At 40.2% G+C, this 21,645-nt stretch overlaps 1 protein-coding gene across 3 annotated transcripts in view; it reads right to left on the bottom strand.

The window, feature by feature from the left end:
* Nucleotides 1–13,423: 13,423 nt before the first annotated feature.
* Nucleotides 13,424–21,645, bottom strand: part of FCHO2 (FCH and mu domain containing endocytic adaptor 2) — a 126,901-nt gene continuing 118,679 nt past the window's right edge. For all 3 annotated transcript variants that reach the window (XM_012462179.2, XM_012462178.2, XM_064376043.1), the window contains 4 exons: nt 21,090–21,289; nt 20,198–20,262; nt 16,174–16,338; nt 13,424–15,873 (listed from right to left, as the gene is read on the bottom strand). In XM_012462179.2, coding sequence (XP_012317602.1) covers nt 15,851–15,873; nt 16,174–16,338; nt 20,198–20,262; nt 21,090–21,289 — 453 coding nt within the window. In that variant the 3' untranslated portion in view covers nt 13,424–15,850. The remainder of the gene's footprint in view (nt 15,874–16,173; nt 16,339–20,197; nt 20,263–21,089; nt 21,290–21,645) is intronic.

Raw genomic sequence — 21,645 nt, 5'->3', positions numbered from 1 at the left:
TAAGCACATACTCTGCTGATAGGCTTGATGCGTGTCTATCAGATGGTGCTATCTCACTGGTCTAGAGACAGAAAAACAAAATCAGCCCATGTTTTTTATATTCTTGCCTAGCCAACTGTGGAGTTTATGACTTCAATCAGGACTAAAAGATGGAAAAACACATCTTGGAAATAATCATACATCTTCACAGCTCATTAGGAAACCTGACTTCCCATTACAAACCCCAGAGTTGTAATGAGTTTTATTTTCATACAATCTTGGACTATCCCTATAGTTCCTATACTCTTTATGATCAGATTTATTTCTCTCAGAATTGAAAGATACCTGAGAGAAGTATCCACTGAAAATACAAACTGTAAATGTAGATATAGCTGCAGTAAAAGAGAATGTATAAATGTCCAGCTAATGACCTAATACATACGACTTAATGTCCGGCTACTGTATCTCTAAGAATTTACCTGATGAGAAATCTACCTCATAACTCTCTCTACATATATATATAAGGTAGGTTCCTTATCAGGTAAATCCTTAGAGACACAGTAGCTGGACATTAGGACAGCCCAAGGCTAGTCATGCCTCTGCTTATCTTCAAGGCAGCTTCCTGGCATTGCCTCTATAAATACTTCCCTAGGAGATTCACAAAAGGTGTGTCTATAATTTAGCAGGTTAGAGCCAATTTTACATTTAGCACTAATCACAGAAGGCAAGAAGGTGTTCATATATCTAAATGGGAATGACCCAACAACAGGCCTGCCCCTCAGAGCTGACCATTTCCTAACTCCTAACAGCCACAGCTAGGATGACTAAGGGTGAGGACTTAGTCCTCATTTCTTCATGAAATAGCCACTTTGCTAAGTAGTCATTTCACATTCAAAAGACGCCCTTCAACTGTACCCAGTAACAGTGAGCTACGTGTTTAAACCTCATGACTTAGACCTGTGCTTTCAGATGACTGTTAACATTTCTGGAACCACAAGGGCAGAGCCAAACAGCAGTGTTCATGTCACCTTCGCTCTTAAACAAGGAAGTGCCATTTTCTTGCAACTGAAAGGAATACCAATGAGTGGTGGGTTTGAGGTTGCAAATTAACAGAGGATTATAAAAAGCTTACTTGGCTATGAAGGCAGAGCATACTTGTGTAATAGTTTGACATAAATATTTTTCAGTTAAAAATCCCCACAGGGCACGGCTGTGGTACCTATCACCCACAATATCTTGGTGCTTGGCTGGGTGCAGTGGCTCACACCTATAATCCCAGCATTTTGGGAGGCTGAGGTGGAAGATTTCTTGAGGCTGAAGTTCAAGATCTTGACAATATAGTGAGACCTCATCTCTACAAAATATAAAAAAATATTAGCTGAGTGTGGTGGCACATGCCTGTATTCTCAGCTACTCAGGAGGCTGAGGCAGGAGAATTGCCTGAGGCTAGGAGGTTGAGGTTACAGTGAGCAGGGAAACAAAGTGAGAGACTCCATCTCCAAAACCAAACAAACTTTGGTGCTTAAGAGGCAAAAGCTTACCTGTGAGAGTCAGTCCTGCTGGCTAACCAGCACTTTAATGCCTCGTTAGGAAAAACAGATATTCTCCAGAGTTTCTTTTCAGAAGCGGACTTCAAAGACACTAAAAATATAGCAGATATCTAGGTATTTTTCCTTGACTGCTCTAAGCAATTCTAGGTGATACAGAGGTTTTACAGTTATTCCCATGAGAAAACAAACAGAAGTTGACATTTCCAAGTCTTTTATATCAAAGTAGGAAATATCTGAAAAATTTATTTAAGTCATAAAATATGTATGCTTTGGGATGTTTGAAGGCTACAGTAATTACTGAACTTGAAAATATATATATTTAAAGTTTGCCACATAATATGTGCTACCCAAAGATTTCAGGAAGCATATAGGTATGTCTTATTGAGGGAATGTGTTCTCTTTCCGCGTCCATGGTGGGGCGTAGTTTTAAGGGCAAGAACTTCCCAGCGCCATGCCCCCTCCCATCTCTCTCCATCTGGGAGTTTTAACGGTTTATGTTCGAATTTCGAGGGTTTGGGAAGAAACTAAAAGTCAATCACCCCAGCGGAAGTTCTAAGGAACTCCTTTCATTGGCCCAGGGTCTTGGAGAAGGTGGGGGTTTCTCCCAGGATAAAAGTCCATATCCACACACCTGGCCGGATTCCCCCCCTGGAATCCCCTTCTACTCTTCGTGGAAGTCTTTCTGTTCTTCTCCTTTCCTTCTCTTTTCTCTACCTAAATAAAATCACTTTGCTACAGCACTTCTTGGGTCCGACATTTACTTTTACGAGCATACGGTGCACCTGCAGTGGTCCCATCACTTATTCTTTAAGAGGTTGAAGACCAAGAACCCACAGCATTCTCTCAGGGGAGCTGTGCCTCACCAGCACCCAAGAAAAAATCCAGTTACAGAATTGGCATCCAACATGGGGCAAAGGAGTGCAAGAAGGAAAACATTTCAGAGGAGTAAGTGAAAATACTGGACCCTTCTCACTTGCTTTCTGTCCTGTCTCTCTCAGAACACCTGGAGCAGTCGCAGCCAGGTGGGGCTGCGGGGAACTGCAGCGGCCGAGTCACAGCACGGGCCAGCCAGAACTAAAAGCGCACCTTTTCTTCCAAGCTTTCTCTCTCTCTCTCTCTCTCTGTACCCTACAGGCAGTGGGAGGAGAATTTGGCCCAACTAAGGTGCACACCCCCTTCTCACTTTCTGACTGAAAGCAAATTAAGGTGGACTTGGAAAGTTTTCAGATGACACAGACAAGTACATAGACGTCCTGCAGGGCCTGGGTCAGTCCTTCAAATTAGACTGGAAGGATGTCATGCTTTTGCTTAATCAAACCCTAACCAGCAATGAGAGAGAGACTGCTCTAGCAGCAGCTCAAGAGTTTGGGGACACTTGGTACCTTAGTCAGGTACATAACCTGATGATGCCAGAGGATAAGGATAGCTATCCCACAGGTACACAGGCAGTCCCTGGCATGGACCCTTGCTGGGATCCAGATTCAGAACATGGGGACTGGAGCTGTAAGCATTTCCTGACCTGTACACTTGAGAGATTAAGGCGAATTAGGAAGAAGCCAATGAACTGTGCAATGTTATCCACCCTAACTCAAGGAAACGAGGAAGACCCAACAGCTTTCCTTGAGTGATTGTGAGAGGCTTTAAGAAAGTACACTCCCCTGTCACCAAGACTCTATTGAGGGTCAATTAATACTAAAGGACAAGTTTATTACTCAGTCAGCAGCAGATATCAGGAGGAAGCTTCAGAAGCTGGCCTTGGGACCAGAACAGAGTCTAGAATCATTGCTGAACCAGGCAACCTCGGTGTTTTATAACAGAGACCAGGAGGAACAGGCTGAAAGGAACAGAAGAGACCAGAGAAAGGCTGCTGCCTTAGTTATGGCCCTCAGGCAAGGAGACCCTCAAACAGGGGCTCAAATGAGGGAAAGGCTCAAGTCAGCCGCCAGGCTGGTAAAGCTTGTTACCATTGTGGTCTGAAGGGACATGTTATAAGAAACTGTCCCCAGAGGAATGGGCCACCACCTCATCCATGCCTGCTGTGCCAAGGGAATCACTGGAAACCACACTGTCCCGGGGGTGACGGTTCTCAGGGACTGAGGTGTCTAACCAAATGACCCAATGGCAGGACTGAAGGTGCCCATGGCAAGTGCCAGCTTGAATCTTCACCTTCAATGAGTCCCGGGTAACTCTGACTATAGAGGGCCAGGAAGTGGATCTCCTCCTGGACATTGGTGTGGCCTTCTCTGTTTTACTCTCCTGCCCTGGACAGTTGTCCTCTGAGTCTGTAACTGTCCGAGGAGTCCTAGGATGAGCAGTCTCCCGATATTTCTCCCAGCCCCTAAGCTGTAACTGGGGAGATATACTTTTCTCCCATGCCTTCCTCATCATGCCAGAAAGTCCCATTCCCTTACTAGGGCGGGACCTGCTGGCCAGAGCAGGAGCCATTATCTATATGAACCTCATTAGGGAGGAAATCCCTCTCTGATGCCCATTATTTCAAGAAGGGATTAATCCCAAGGTTTGGGCAAAGGACAGACAATTTGGGCAGGCAAAGAATGCATGCCCAATTCAAATAAGGCTAAAGGATCCTACCTCTTTTCCTTGCTGAAGACAGTACCCCCTAAGACCAGAAGCCAAAAAGGGACTACAGGATATTGTAAGGGACTTAAAAGCTCAGGGTCTAGTGAGTCCTGTAACAGCCCTTGTAATATTCCAATTTCAGGAGTGCAGAAACCTGACAGACAATGGGGGCTGGTGCAGGATCTTAGACTTCTTAATGAAGCTGTGATTCCTTTATACTCAGCTGTACCTAATCCTTACACCTTGCTCTCTCAAATACCAGGAGAGGCGCAATGGTTTACAGTTCTGGACCTTAAGGATGCCGTTTTCTGTGTATCACTACATCCTGACTCTCAGTTTCTGTTTGCCTGTGAAGACCCTTTAGACCAGAGTTCTCAGCTCACCTGGACAGTGTTACCTCAGGGCTTTAGAGGCAGCCCCCACCTGTTCAGCCGGGCTCTAGCTCAGGACCTTAGTTTCTCAAATCCAGGTACTCAGGTTCTTCAATATTTGGATGACTTACTTTTAGCTGCAAGCTCAGAAACCCAGTGTCAGCAGGCCACTCAGGACCTCCTAAACTTCCTTGCCGACTGTGGATATAAAGTTTCCAAACTAAAGGCCCAACTTTGTAGGCAGGAGGTAAAATATCTAGGGTTGGTCTTGGCTAACGGCACTCAGGCCCTAGATAAGGGACGTCTTCAACCCATACTGGGCTTCCCCCATCCCAAGACCTTAAAATAGTTACGGGCATTTTGGGGAATAACTTGTTTTTGCCAATTGTGGATTCCCAGATATGGTGAAATAGCAAAACCTCTGTACACTCTGATTAAGGAAACCCAAAAAGCTAATACCCATTTAGTACTCTGGGGCCCAATAGCTGAGACCGCCTTTCAGACTCTGAAGCAGGCACTACTGCAGGCTCCAGCTCTAAGCCTTCCTACAGGAACGACTTCTCCCTATATGTTACAGAGAAGTCAGGAGTGGCACTGAGAGTTCTCACCCAGACTCGGGGAGACACACTACGACCAGTGGCATACCCAAGTAAGGGAATTGATGAAGTAGCAAAAGGCTGGCCATACTGCTTACAAGTCGTAGCCACGGTGGCTATACTGTTCTCAGAGGCAGTTAAAATAGTGCAAGGAAAAGATCTAACTGTATGGACTTCACATGATGTGGATGAATTCTGGCCTCTAATGGAGGCTCATGGCTGTCTGACGATCGTCTCCTCAAATATCAAGCCTTAATGCTCGAAGGGCCTGCACTTCAGCTGCGCACATGTGCAGCCCTCAACCCAGCTACTTTCCTCCCTGAGATAGGAGCAGACACAGAGCATGATTGTCAGCAGATTATAGCTCAGAACTATGCCGCTCGAGAAGATCTCTTAGATACTCCTCTAGCCAGCCCTGACCTTAACCTTTACACTGACAGAAATTCCTTTGTGGAAAATGGAGTTTGAAAAGCAGGATATGCAGTAGTCAGTGATCAAACAGTGCTTGAAAGCAATTCCCTTCCTCCTGGTGCTAGTGCCCAGCTGGCAGAACTGATAGCCCTGATCCAAGCTCTGAAATTAGGAAAAGGAAAAAACGTAAATGTATATACAGATTCCAAATATGCTTACCTGGTTTTACATGCTCATGCTGCTATCAGGAAGGAACGAGCATTCCTAACCTCAGCAGGAACTCCCATTAAATACCACAAGGAAATTTTAGACTTATCACAAGCTGTCCAAGAACCAAAAAAGGTAGCAGTCTTACACTGTCGGGGCCACCAGAAAGGGGATGAGAAGGTAGCCGGGGGCAATCGCCGAGCTGACCTAGAGGCTAAATGGGCAGCTAGACAAGCATTTATGGAAGGACCTTTTTTTTTTTTTTTTTTTTTTTTTTTTTTTTTTGAGGTGGAGTTTCGCTCATTACCCAGGCTGGAGTGCAATGGCACGATCACGGCTCACCGCAACCTCCGCCTCCTGGGTTCAGGCAATTCTCCTGCCTCAGCCTCCTGAGTAGCTGGGATTACAGGCACGCGCCACCATGCCCAGCTAATTTTTTTTTTTGTATTAGTAGAGACGGGGTTTCACCATGTTGACCAGGACGGTCTCGATCTCTTGACCTCGTGATCCACCCGTCTCGGCCTCCCAAAGTGCTGGGATTACAGGCTTGAGCCACCGCACCCGGCCTGGAAGGACCTTTAATACGGGAGAACCCACTCCAAGGAACTAGACCTCAATACTCATCAGAAGAAGCAGAGTGGGCGATCTCCCAGGGACACAATCTTCTTCCTTCAGGATGGTTAGCCACTGAGGAGGGAAAAGTGCATCTACCTGCTGCCGGCCAGTGGAAAGTACATAAAATGCTGCATCAAACCTTCCATGTGGGTATAGAGAATACACATCAGATGGCGAAATCTATTTACAAAGGTTTCTTCAAGGCTGTCCAACAAATAGTCAAAGGATGTGAAGTATGTCAGAAAAATAATCCTTTGGCACATTGCAAAGCTCCCCCTGGGGAACAACGAGCTGGACATTACCCAAGTGAGGACTGGCAAATGGACTTGACCCATATGCCTAAGTCTCAGGGATATCAATATCTGCTGATCTGTGTGGATACTTATACAATCTGGGTTCAGGCTTTACCCTGTAGAACAGAGAAAGCACAAGGAGTAATAAAAGTCCTGATTAATGAGATAATTCCTAGATTTGGACTCCCTCACTGTCTTCCAAGCGATATTGGTCCTGCCTTCAAAGCTGCAGTGACCCAAGGAATTTCCAAGGCTCTAGGGACACAGTAGCATCTCCACTGTGCTTGAAGGCCTCAGTCCTCAGAGAAAGTAGAAAAGATGAATGAAATTCCTAAGAGACACCTAAAGAAACTGGCACAGAAAACTCACCTCTCATGGCCTTCTCTATTACCAATAGCACTCTTAAGAGCTCAAAACTCTCCTCAGAAAATAGGACTCAGTCCTTATGAGATGCTTTATGGACAGCCCTTTCTTAGTAATGATCTTGTATTAGACAAGGAAACAGCAGATCTAATAAAAGATATAACCTCCTTGGCTATGTGCCAACAGGTTCTCAAGACTTTGCCTGAAGGACACCATAGGGAAAAAGGGAAAGAAAGAGGTGTTCTTCCCTGGAGACTTGGTGCTTGCTAAGTGTCTCCCCTCAGACTCTCCCTCTCTAGGCCCGTCTTGGGAAAGACCATTTTCGGTTATTCTGTCTACCGCAACGGCAGTTAAGGTGGTGGGGATTGACACATGGATTCACCACACTCGGCTGAAGCCTTGGATACCTCCTGAGGAAAGTCATAGACGCTCCACTCCGCAGCCTGAAGTTCAAGATGACCCTTCGTACACCTGCGAGCCCTTAGAAGATAGACATCTGCTTTTCCAGCAAGATCCTCAGGGGAGTAACTCCTCCTAAGTCTAATTTATCCTGGCATTAATGGGACTATAACCCTCAACTTCGCTATCCCTCAAATAATAGAAAAACTTGTGCTGGTATTAGGAAAGTTACTACCTGTATTCAGTTACTATAAGCTATCTCAGGAGCTAACTAATAACAAAAAAATGTTGCTAATTCTCTGCAAAAGGCAGCTCTTTCTGCAAACCAGCTTAACTCTTTAGCTGCCACAGCTTTAAAAATAAAAGGGCCCTGAATCTGCTAACAACAGAGAGGAGGGAAACCTGTTTCTTTCTAGGAAAAATGCGGCTATTTTGTAAACCAGTTAAGTGTTATTTTAAACATAGAACTCAGGAATCAATCAAACACAGGGCTAAAGGCCTTCAAGAACCTGGCTCTGTTCTCTTCTAGGCTTGTTTATAACTCTGGGCCTCTCACCTTTAACTACCTTGTCACATTCATTTCTTATAGAACCATAAGGTCACAATTAATCCTGCCGCTGGAACCCCGGATGTCCTTGGCTTGTGAGCTCTATCGTGGACTTGTAAATCAACCTGCATCCCTGAAAGTCTCCCCTCTGGAGGAATCCTCAACTGCAGGGCCCCTTCTATGCCCCATTTCAGCAGGAAGTAAAGAGGATTGACGCCCCATTCCAACAAAAGTTGACATTGCCTATTGAGAGTGGGGAATGAGGGAATGTTTTGTCTTTCCAGGTCCATGGCGGGGCGTAGTTTTAAGGGCAAGAATTTCCCAGTGCCATGCCCCCCTCCCATCTCTCTCTATCCAGGAGTTTTAACGGTTTGTGTTTGAATTTTGAGGGTTTGGGAAGAAACTAAAAGTCAATCACCCCAGCGGAAGTTCTAAGGAACTCCTTTCATTGGCCCAGGGTCTTGGAGAAGGTGGGGGTTTCTCCCAGGATAAAAGTCCATATCCACACACCTGGCCGGATTTCCCCTCTGGAATCCCCTTCTACTCTTCGTGGAAGTCTTTCTCTTCTTCTCCTTTCCTTCTCTTTTCTCTACCTAAATAAAATCACTTTTCTACAACACTTCTTGGGTCCAATATTTACTTTTATAAGCATATGGTGCACCTGCAGTGGTCCCATCACTTATTCTTTAAGAGGTTGGAGAACCCAGCATTCTCTTGGGGGAGCTGTGCCTCACCAGCACCCAAGAAAAAACCAGGTTACATTATCTTTTTCATAGTCTGCCCGCAAACCAAATTTCTATTTTTAGTAGTTATTAGGAATCCTGTATGTTTTGCACATTTCATATGACTTTCTTTCAGGAGGAAAAAAAGTCTGCTCATATATATGAATCTAATTTGTAATGCCCTCCCCTTTTTTAAGCTGGTAACAACTTAATCATATTACATACAAAAAAAAAAAAAAAGAAATATTTTACTCCCAACCCCACATTTTGTTCAATAAAAAATTTACTTTTTTTTTTTTTATTGTGTATCCTTTAACAAATTATTTTGGCTATAGTTTTGGCTTTTAACCTTTGTATTAGTCTGGGACCACCGTTGTACATGGAGTCCATAATTGTAAGCCCTCTTAAAGAAAAGAACCTGTGCTTCTTTTGACTTCAAAGCCCCCTACGTCCTGAAAAACTGGGTAGGAAAGAGGTCATTACTGATCATGTTACTTTGAAGATGTGTGAAATGTTTACACTGTGAATTGTTCACTGACTTCCTCCTAATGAGCTGGTACCTCAAGGGGTTCTCCCTAATCTCTGAGTGGGGAAGTGGGGTTAAAGATCCCAGGACTACTAAATATTGTGAGTGTCAACTCAGATCAAAAGGAAGTAAAGCAAGCAACTGTAATTTTGCACTGACAGAACTCTGATTCTGATATATACAGTCAATCATCAACCTTAAAGATCACCTTACCTCAAGCAGATATCCTGGTCGCCTGTCATTCTGAAATATGCGTTAAGTGAGCCCATGCAAATTAGCGTGAAGATGGTTTCAAACCACGCTTTTTACAGTTCCTGAAAAATTTGAAATTCACTCAGTAAGTTTCCCAACTAATGGAAGCATTTCATTGACAGAAGGTGGAAAAACCAAAACCTAATCTTTGTTGCAGGGTCATCATTCTTTAGGTTACTCTTTCTGGGAATTTCAATGGTGCAAACAGTCACTATTCGTTGAGTATGTGACGGTTCTGAACTTAAAAGGCTTTTAATTTTGCCAAAAGCTAACCTCTGTCACTTCTCTGGATCACACTTTCTTCGAGACAGAGCCTTGCTCTGTCACCCAGTCTGTAGTCAAGTGGCACAATCTCAGCTCACTGCGACCTCCACCTCCTGGGTGAAAGTGATTCTTGTGCCTCAGCCTATGGAGTAGCTGTGACTACAGGCATGCGCCACCATGCCCAGCTAATTTTTTGTATTTTTAGTAGAGAAAAGGTTTCTCCATGTTGGCGAGGCTGGTCTCGAATTACTCAGGCAATCTGCCGGCCTCAGCTTCCCAGAGTACTAAGATTACAGGCGTGAGCCACCACACCCGGCCAACACTCTTCTTAAGAGAGTAATTTGGGCAAAATATATTCCCAGAAAAAAGAACTGATTCTATATTCACTTAGGAAAAACAAAACAAAACAAAACAAAACATGACATTTGGCTTTGAGACCAAAAATAATAAAAATTAGATCAGGAATCTACTTCATACATTAACAAACAAAACCAACCAAACAAAAAACCTGGCTATATTGGTAGGACCAAGTGGAAGGGCAAGGCAATAATCAAAATAGGAAAATCCTTATGTGAGAACTTTGTACATCAACAGAAAGTTCAACTTGCATTCTACGTAACTATTTTTCAAAATAGTTTATAATTCTAGATGTAATATGTACTCATTATAAAAAAATTTAAACAACACCTAACATTGTTAAAAACAAAAATCCCACCACCTATAGATTATAACAGCTTGGTAAATGCTTTTGCAAAAATTTTTGCTCTAGATGTATTATTATTTTTTTGAGATGGAGTCTCACTCTGTCGCCCAGGCTGGAGTGCAGTGGCGCAATCTCGGCTCACTGCAGCCTCCATCTCCTGGGTTCAAGCAATTCTCCTACCTCAGCTCCCGAGTAGCTGGGATTACAGGCATGCACCACCACACCCAGCTAATTTTTGGTAGACAGGGTTTCACCATGTTGGCCAGGCTGGTCTTCAACTCCTGACCTCAAATGATCTGCCCGCATAGGCCCCCCAAAGTGCTGGGATTACAGGTGTGAGCCACTGACCCTGGCCGGATGTATGCCCTTTTAAAAACAAAAATGGCATGTTACCTTTTAAAATTTAATAATATTATGGCCATATCTCAATATCAGCGATTGTGGATCTTCACAATTATTTTTAACAGCCACATAGTATTTCACTATGTGGGAGTTATTCAGCCAACCTTCTCAATTTTGTCATACTACAAACAATGTTGCAATAAACATCTTTGCATACATAACTTTGCTTATTTGTCTCATTATATTTTCTTAGGGCAAATTCTCAAGTGAATTACTAGTTTACATGATACATAGATTTTAAAAAATTTTAAAAAGCTTTGAATTCAAATTGTTATCTAGGAAAGTTATACCAGTTTACTGTTCCTAAAGATAAAAAGTTGAATACTTATTTTCAAGTTCATCCTGCTCATTGCTGAGTTCACACTGTTTAAAAAATTGATTAAAAAGTTGATTGGGATAGGTGCAACGACTTACTTGGCAATATGCTATATGGAAACATGCCTGAACCAGCAGAAATTCAGTGTCTGACTGCTGGCCAGCTTTCAGCCATTCCTAGCCCCTTCTCCTTTACCCACCTTCATTATGAAGGCTACTTGTTTTCTCTGCTTGTCTTACGTAATTTTGGCCAATAGAATGTAAACAGAAATGTGCTGGGAGCTTCTGGAAAAGCTTTTACTCTTTGGCCAAAAAAGACAGACATATTGGAACTGTCCCTTCTAGCTATGGATGTAAACATACAGTCTGGAACAATGGCTGCCACACTGCAATTATAAAGAAAAGCTGAACGACTTGTTCTGACCAATGTCAACAACAGGTAACTTGCACTGTGATACGAAAAAAAAAAAATGTCTCTGTTTAAACCAGGGGACCCCAAACCCCAGGCCATGGGCTGGTAGCAGTCCAGCAGGTGAGCGAGCATAACTACCTGAGTTCTGCCTCCTGTCAGATCTGCGGCAGCATTAGATTCTCATAGGAATGTGAACCCTATGGTGAATGTTAGGGATCTAGGTTGTACAATCCTTATGAGAATCTAACTAATGACTGATGATCTGAGGTGGAACAGTTTCATCCTGAAACTTATCTTCCCTCACCACCCCATCCATGGAAAAATTGTCTTCCACAAAACGGGTCCCTGATGCCAAAAAGGTTGGTACTGCTGGTTTAAACCATTCTTAATTCTGTTTTCTGTTACTTGAGGCTAAAAACATCACCGACAGACAAAACACTCATGCTAAAAAGATAAGCAATGTTTCTGAGTTATCACAAATGTTCATTCAGAAATGATCATTATGAGGAATATGGAAATAATTATATATATTAGCTACATATAGTAAGAAATCATGGAAAAAACCTTTAATACTGAGAGCCACCAACACCATTAAATACACACTAGAAGAAAGGAACAAAGAAAGTAACAAAATGAAGGGGTGGGGTACATGGCAGAGGGTTACTCTGTTTATCAAAACCTCATTTTCTTCCTGGGCACACAATTAAACTACATTTCCCATCTTTTTTTTTTTTTGCAGTTGGTTGGAGCCACAAGATTAAGTCTTGGCTCACGGAATATGGTCAGAAGTGATGATGCCAATTCTGGGCCTGGTCCCTGAAAACTCCCATCTAATCTTCGCTCTTTCCCCATCTGCTGGCCAAATGAAGATTTTAAGCAAAATTACAGAAGGGAAAGAACCTAGGTCCCTGAATTACTACTATATGGAGCAGAAGTCCTCCTTGAACCTACTTATGACTGTAACAAGAGCAATGTAGTATTGAGTTTAGCTCCTGGGGTCAGAGGGTTGTTTATTACAGCAGCTAGCATCACTTAGTCTAACAGAGGTGGGAATGGGATGAAGGGGGAAAAGAAAGAAGAAAAAATGATGGGCATATGGTATGAATGGTGAGTGCTATCTGATCTTTCCACAGGTTCCTCTGCCCTGGCCTAGCTAAATAAATTAAGCTGTTCCTTTTCTAACACAGATTGGCAACATTTTCTTTTTTTTTTTTGAGACAGGGTCTCAGCTGGTCACCCAGGCTGGAGTATATTGGAGCAATCCCAGATCACTGCAACCTCCACCTCCTGGGTTCAAGCAAGTCCCCTACCTCAGCCTCCCAAGTAGCTGGGACTACAGGTATACACAACCATGTCCAGCTAATTTTTGTATTTTTTGGGAGAGTTGGGATTTCACCATGTTGGCCAGACTGGTCTCAAACTCCTGACCTCAAGTGATCTGCCCACCTCAGCCTCCCAAAATGCTGGGATTACAGCCATGTGCCACCACACCCAGCCCAAAATTTTCAGTAGCTAGGATAAATTATTTCTTTTCTAATTTTCTTTTTTTGCTCCTTCCTAAATCTACTGTTTTGGGAGGCTTGATTGTCTTGACTAATTCTTTGGAACATTAGGATTTTTGAACCTCAGATTGTGTTCCTGAGCAACTGATTAGGAAGAAAGTCTTTGCTAAAATTTAACATCAATTTAAATACATCTTAAAATACATTAAAAATAATTCCTTGTTAAACAATGTTAACATTTTGGGATATACTCCAAATTAAGTTTTCTATATAACCAATAAATAACAGTTTGATCTGTATACCTGTTCAAACAGTAGTACAAAGTTAAAAATCAAGTACTTGGCCAGCTTGCCTTGTCCTAACATCTACGATATAGCTATTACTATCAAGTACAAAGACACAAAAACCAATTGATAAATTATATATTACATGTTTATTAAGAACACAACTTTTATGTAAAATTTACATTTAATGAAAAAAATCAAAAATATTTACAAAATCTTGGAAGACAGATGTGCATTGTTTTAATTACAATCCAAAGTAGTAAATAACAATCCTTAAAAACTCACATTTGTTAGAGTTGTGTTTACAAATTCTTGGTTAAAGAGGCAGCTACAAAGTTTATCACTATATATCAGCAAGAACCAGCTTGCAAGGTACATTTCCCACTGAAAATCTACTGGTCTCTTTTTACACCATTAGTGGATTTTTAAATGAAAAAAAAAAATCAATATAAATTCATATGGCTTCAAAATTGTAACCTGTACCCAATACTTGGTATGAAGACTATGGCATATTAAGAAAGTGCTGAAGTTTAACCATTTCACTAATTTGTACATTTTTAGGTAATACTTGATTAAAAACAAACACAGTGAGAACAGTGTCTGAATTCCAATAATAAAATATTAACTGCTAAATAAAAGCAGTTTGATTGCAAAGCAGATTACAGTTAGGATTCTAGTAAGGGACTGCAATTGGCATTTAAAAGAGCACAATATAAGAGTTAGAAATTCTAATTTTGCTCACTATTTAGTAAAGATTAGCATTTTAGCAAATTATCTTATGTGTTGCTTTAGTCAAATCTAAATTTAGAATTGGGCTAACATTGAATATATTAAAAAAGCACATACTGTGTTATATATTGCTAAAGAGTAGATTTTCTCCTGTATTTAGTATAGCAAGATGTTACATAAATGTCTAGTAATAGAGGTTTTATTTTCTGTGAAGCTCAACGGAACAATTAGTGATTTTATATAAATTATGTATAATACAATTTATCACTTCTACTAGGAAAATAAAGGACATTCATATTTATATTATAAATGAAATTCCCATTTGTAAATTATGAAACCTTGTCAAAAATATTTTATTTCTTTAATTAATCAAGATTTGCTATTAAAGTTAGGTTTCTTACTATTTAATATTGGTAGTTTATTTTTAGAAATGTTTAACCAAATACATCACTTCAAATAATTTCCCTATTTTTACCAGGAAGAAATTAAATAAGAATTAAAATGTACAAATTGGTAATTTTTCAGATTGTTGAAATAAAAACAAATGGCAGTGCTTCTCCTTCTGTTTCAAAAATTAATCTTCTGTAAAATGTAGTCCTCACAAAATACCATAAAACTCATGTTCACAAAACAATCAGTAAATGTGTAAATTTTCAATGATAAAGTGTCAAGGAAAATGCTAAATTGGGAGTTAAAATACCAGTTACTAATTTAGCACTATAGTTTTTAGAATCTGTCTGTTTCAAAATTCACACACTTTTGATGAGGTTAATATAAAGTATCTGAAAGTAATTTTTTCTCCTGTAAACACATGCCATTGGGTTTATTTTCTCTTTCTAGTGGCTACAGTGTATCACCAAAGAAGTGAGCCAGGATTCTTAAGTAACCCTTTATAACTCTGAATTCCCTTCCCAATTGCAGGCCAAAAGTATTTACAAAAATTGCAAATATTTTATAAAAGTGATTGACCACTGTAAGATTCTGAACAGAAGCTCCAGACTAAGAAAAAAAGTGAGGCACATTAATGAACACAAACTGTATAGGCACATCTCTGGCTTATGTTATTGTTTTAAAAGGCACACATTATGCAATTCCATATAAAAATAAATTAAATCTACAGCATTAATTCATCAAAAAAAATCACAACTTCTATAAAGTTAACTGCAGAAGTAAATTTCTCTGCTGTCATTTGCAAGCTTATTTTAAAACACATTGCACTTGAGAATTGTTTTTAAATCACATAAAACATCACTTGTACTTTATTAATATGTTTATGAGAATCAAATTATAGATTTTTTGCATACAACTTGAACTCTGGTCTGAATACCTTATGGCACATAACTCAATTTGATTGAGTGTTCTGAGTTAACATTACCCAAAACGAGAATTCATGTTCTATTTGTATCCACTGAATATCAAACTTACAAAATTTCAAAGCTATCTCTAACTCTAAAAATTAATGGAAAGCTAAATTACTTTGTGCTTGCTCTCCTGAAATTTTAGGCCTGATATTACATTATAACCCCTTTTTTCAACATAGAAACTGGAAATAATTTAAAAATTAAGCCTACAAAAACTTCATTTTTTCTGAGAATCTGAATAAATGTGCTTCCTGAATATTGCAGTTGATCATTTACAACAGAGAATCATTTCAGTATTATTTCTTTAAATGACTCACTTTAAAAGTGCGATTTAATGTTTGTAGTCAGCTCTCAAATATGTCTAAGTTTGAAAGACATCATACAAGTTAAAATAGTGTTTGGAAAGAACAGATAATGCAGAATGGCAGGTTTGTACTCCCCGGAGTCAAACCACTTTCCCAGGTCCATCAACAATCCGCCAGGTATCGTCCTGAAAAACATCAAGCAGACCTTCACAATTAACAATTTCAAATGCACTCTAAGGACATTTTCCATTGTGTTTACCAATACAAAACTCTAGTTCCCATCTGCTATTTACAATATGTTAGAATTCGGCTATATTGACCGTAAGTACTCTCTCTCCCAGGAGTGTCTCTACCTGGTACCTTGTACCAAGGGTTAAAGAAAAAATTTCCATGCCTTTAGATTATAAATTGCTTGACAGTTTTTCAGTAACTGTTAGAATATAAATGTTTCCCATGTACATTAAAAAGTTTAAAATCTAACTTACCAGTGGCAAACCGCTTCTTTATTAAGGAAAGCCTATAGCCAGTGCCTACAAGTTCGAAATCTACTCCTGAAAGGGTACTTCCCTCACTGAGGAATTGTACTGCAAGTGTCGTGGGTTTACTAGGGCCTTCTGAAAGATCAAATTTTGCTCGGAGGGAGCCAGAACCTACAAAGAAAAGAATAAAGAATTTACACCGGATAAAATACATTTCACACAAAATAGAATCAAATGAGCATGTAAGCTAAACTACATCGGTCCTGTGCTACATTCATGAGATATGCACAGTGAGCAAACCATTATCCTGTTTCCAAATCAGGTTTCTTTCAGTGCATATGAATTTATTAAGTAAATAACTCATGCTTTTCTTTGACGCAATACTAATCTTCAGAGACGTTTACTAATGGACTCCTATGCTATATGCACCTTGAGGTGAGTCAAAAGAGAAGAAGGAAGTAATTGAGGACAGCCTAGAGAAAAACTCTAGGAGGGATATAAGTGGCATAAAGTAAAAAAAGAATGTTGAGTACCAGATCATGGAAGTGGAAGAAGTAAAGATGGAAAGGTAACCATGGTTGGGAAGAGTTGTATAACCTTGCTATTTTCTATTCAGTTTTCTTTTTAAAAATTTACTGGTCTAACATAAAGCCAAGTAGGTATTTCTGAGGTGTTTTGTTTTTGGTATCCCCACTTATTCAGTATACCTGTCTAATGGAATGGCAGGAAGAGTAAACCAAAAATTATAATGAATATAATAAATGCTGTAAAGGAGTTCTGAGGAGCTACAGGCACAAATCACCTATCTCAGCTGAAAATTATAAATGGTGGTGGGGATGATGGTGTGTATTTTAGGCAGAAGTTACCAAAGGTAGAGAGACACAGCATGATATATTTAAGAAAATTGCATCTGTATCACATTAGCTGGAGAACAGGACACAAGTAGAGGGGAGTGGCAGATGAGATTAGAGTGGCAGCACAGGCCAGGCCATGGTAAGAAATTTATGATGTAACCATGGGGAATCACCAAAGATAAGGAAGACAAGAACATTTCAGATTAGTGTCCTAAAAGGGAAGAGAAGCACAAGATGCAAGGTTGGGAGACCAACTGCAAGTCAAAACAGTTCAGAACTCTAGATGTCAGGAAAGGGGGGTTGAACTAGGGCTAAGAAAAAGGAAAGATACTAAGAAAGTTATTTGAAAGCTATTTAGGAGTTGGAATCAAGAATTGAGAAGGGAGGAGTCTAGGAGGGTTCCCAGTTTTCTGGATAGAGCAAATGGACAGAAATGCTAGGTACTAGCAGTAAGATCCTGTGATCCCCTGCACAGAAGTTTAACACTACACAGAAAAATGTAAAACAAGATGTCACAACACTGATCCAACTTGTATTATTGTGCTTGATCACTGTAGATCAGTAGTGGAGATGAACTGCTGCCTTATTCTTAATTACTGTCCAGGCCCTCAAACTCTTTCAATTCTTGATAAGCAATTTGGTTGTGCAAAAGTTCCATCATAGGCCAAGAGCAACAACCTTAACAATCACCTCAGAAATATTTCTTGTCCCTCTTCTGAGTACAGAGTCAGTAACAGAAAACAGATTTCTATTTTACAATATTGAGTCTGGCTCTGTCGCCCAGGCTGGAGTGCAGTGGCACAATCTCAGCTCACTGCAACCTCCGCCTCCCGGGTTTAAGTGATTCTCCTGCCTCAGCCTCCTGAGTAGCTGAGACTACTGGTGCGCACCACCATGCCCAGCTAATTTTTGTATTTTTAGTAGAGATGGTGTTTCACCATATTGGCCAGGCTGGTCTCGCACTCCTGACCTTGTGATCCACCCACCTCAGCCTCCCAAAGTGCTGGGATCACAGACATGAGCCATCGTGCCAGGCCTATTTTACAGCATTCTTATTTGGATATTTATTTCTTTTTTTGAGACAGGCTGGAATACGGTGGTGCAATCTTGACTCACTGCAAGCTCTGCCTCCCAGGTTCAAGCCATTCTCATGCCTCAGCCTCTTGAGTAAATGAGACTTTAGGTAAACACCACCACACTCGGCTAATTTTTGTATTTTTAGTTAGAGACAGGGTTTTGCCATGTTGTCTAGGCTTGTCTCGAACTCCTGGCTGCAAATGATCCACCTGCGTCAGCCTCCCAAAGAGCTGGAATTACAAGCATGAGCCACCATGCCTGGCCTTGGATATTTCTTTTTAAAGGCTTGACTAACCACATCAGAAGCCATATTTATAAGATTTCTCCATTTCCTCATATAAATACCTGATACCTGAATAGCAGAGGGACACTTAAAATCTGGTTAGAAAACTTGTGTCTTATTTTTGAGAGAACAAAGTTGTTTGTAATTATTTACAATAGTATAGTTTCATTAAATTGGGGAAAATGATATCCTTTTGTCCTTCTAACTGGTTATAATCCCTTAAGCAAATAGGATTGCTGGTTTACTTCAAATTAAACTAGGAATTTCAGCTTGGCTCACAAAAAGCTATATATTAATAGCTAGGGTTAAAGTCAAATGTAGTTGGCCAGCTGAAAATGGGCAACCTGTAAGTACTAAGCAGCAAAAAAGAATCTGCAGATTTGCTTGGTTATCTCACCCAATATATGGCTCTCCAGTAAAAGTCTATCTAATTGGAGACTAGGCACTGGGCGCCATGGCTCACGCCTGTTATCCCAGCACTTTGGGAGGCCGAGGCGGGCAGATCACCTGAGGTCAGGAGTTTAAGACCAGCCTAGCCAACATGGCAAAACTCTGTCTCTACTAAAAATACAAAAATTAGCTGGGTGTGGTGGTAGGCCTGTAATCCCAGCTACTCGGGAGGCTAAGGCAAGAGAATTGCTTGAACCTGGAAGGCAGAGGTTGCAGTGAGCCAAGATTCTGCCACTGCACTCCAGCCTGGGCAACAGAGCAAGACTCCGTCTAAAAAAAAATAATCTGAAACAACAATAAGAAAAGTTATTGGAGACTAAAATTAGGCATTCAAAGAGGACAGAAGAATTCTCTTTTAAGAGAAAATAAGACTATTTAATGTTAAAGACTTAGCTATCCTGATAATTATATCCTTATTATAAGTTGAGTTATAGAAGTGATCAGCAAGCAGAGCCTTTTCCTCAGCATTATGAACACAAACAGATGCAGACTTAGTGGGAGAAGGCATAACTTGCTTTTCCTTAAAATAATCATTGGAAAATTGAAGGCTGTTGATAGTTAGCTTTAATAAGGGGAAATGGCCAGGAGAAAGGTTCTTTTAGAGAAATGGAGAAGGCAAAGGGGCTTTTGTTTTTGAGACAGAGTCTCATTCCATCACCCATGCTGGCAGTGGCGCAATCTCAGCTCACTGCCACCTCCACACCTCCTTGGGTTCAAGTGATTCTTATGCTTAAGTCCCCCAATTAGCTGGAATTACAGGTGTGAATCACCACGCCAGTTAATTTTTGCATTTTTAGTAGAGATGGGGTTTCACCATGTTGGTCAGGCTGGTCTTGAACTCCTGACTTCAAGGGATCCACCCACCTTGGCCTCCCAAAGTTCTGGGATTACAAGCATGAGCCACTGCACTGGGACGGCAAGGAAGCTTTTTTAAAGCCTGGAATCTTATAGATGATTTCTGGGAGGTCAGGAGAATCCCAGTAACAGAATGTTTTAACTAAACTGTGTTAAATCAGTTTCAATTAGTTATCAGGTTACCTATGTGGGACAGATAGTTCTATTTCTTTAAATTTATTATTTTCTCCTAATGTTCGTATGTAAATATAAGAAGTATTTACATAATATTTATAAAGTTATGGCAAAAGAAATTCTTTTTCTTACAGAGAACACATACTCAATCTAGAGGAACAAATGTGTTCTGAATCTTAGCTGTTCCCTTCCTATTAAAGGTACTAACTTCCACCTAGTGGTCAGTTCTAGAACTGAAGGCAAGAAATTCCAGGACGAAATTACATAAACATGCCTTTAAAAAAAATCCCTTTTGGGTGACAAAATTTTATAAACAAAAAAGGACGCACACACTTACCTCCATTTTCTGATTTTTCTGAAATACTGGATAATTTCCAAAAGGCTTTCATTTGTTCTGCATTCCTGCAATAAAAACCGGTATCTTCAGGTTTGTGCTAGTATAGTATCTGATACATGGATAGGACCTCAATAAATAAGTGTATTTTAGATATTTTCACAACAAATATAGTGCTAAGTTTAAGTAGTATTAATTGGTGAAAATGCATTTATGATATAGTATAAATATAGTGCTAAGTTTAAGTAGTATTAACTGGTGAAAATGTGTTTATGATATAGTATAAATATAATGCTGTATCTTTTTCAATTAATGAAAGTTTACCAAATTATGTAATTCTTCTCATTCCTATTGGCCAGAGAAGGGAAAATGGAATGTGTATTGGGATCAGTACCTTCATAATAAGGAATTTATTATAAGGAATACACGTTATTAAATGAAGTAACTATAAAGAGTGGTTAGAGTCTATCCTAATACTAACAGAGGGGATAAGAGAAGTGGTTAAGAGATGGGAGTAACTATTAAACACTAATTAGACAGGTGTTCCTGTTCCTATAGATATGCCAGATGCTATATTTAATCCATAAAAAAATTAATCTGTATTTTTTAAATGAGAAAAAAAAAGAAATTTAGAGAGGTCAAGCACTTTGCCTAATGGTAAAGTTAGCATGGAATCATTCAAATCTGAGTGGTGCAAAACTAGTTTTGTTGATTCTGGACTAAGGTTACGAAGATTTGACTAGTAAAATGAACTGCATCTTTTAAAGCATGGTTTCTACGGGAAAAGGCACTAAAACTTTTTAAACTTCTAAGAAGACTTACAGAACCTGGGTTCTAGAAGTTGGGGATTACAACAAAAATTTAGTGGGAATTCAGAAATACATGTTTAACTTACCATATTGCAGGGGGAAGGGACTGCATGTTTGTTACTCCTCCATCCACTGGTACTACCACCTGTATGTTGGAAAGCACACTGGGTGCCACCATAGCTTCTGGATTGTATTTATAATCCACTCTAACATCTGTGGTATTAGCACTACATTTCCAGTATGTTGCAAGATTCAGAGGAGTGGACTGAATACCATTTGATGACACCTTTAAAGAGAAAAAAACAATTGTTTTTGGCCTGAAAAGTTAACAAGTCATGTTAATGACATGGACACTTGTCATACAAGTCCACAGAATCAAAAATAGCTAATGAGGGGACTATCTGTTGGCAGAGTAAAGCAGACCCATCTCAAAGGAGTAAGGGTCACTCTCAATGTGTGGACCTACTACAACCTACATCAAAATTGCTGAGGTACTTGTTTATAATGCACATTCCCTTAGCTCCAACTGCAGAAAATCTGATTCAACACCTTGGAACTGGGCCCAGAAATCAGCATTTTATCAAGGAATTCTTATTTATGCATGTAAAGTATAAGAATTTTCAAACATTCAAAACAGAATTC

Source organism: Aotus nancymaae, unplaced genomic scaffold (assembly GCF_030222135.1).
Source record: "Aotus nancymaae isolate 86718 unplaced genomic scaffold, 86718_ANA_hifiasm-v0.15.2.pri h1tg000014l, whole genome shotgun sequence".
NCBI lineage: Eukaryota > Metazoa > Chordata > Mammalia > Primates > Aotidae > Aotus > Aotus nancymaae.
The sequence above is the reverse complement of the archived record's forward strand: the minus strand, read 5'-3'. Positions and strand labels throughout refer to the sequence as shown.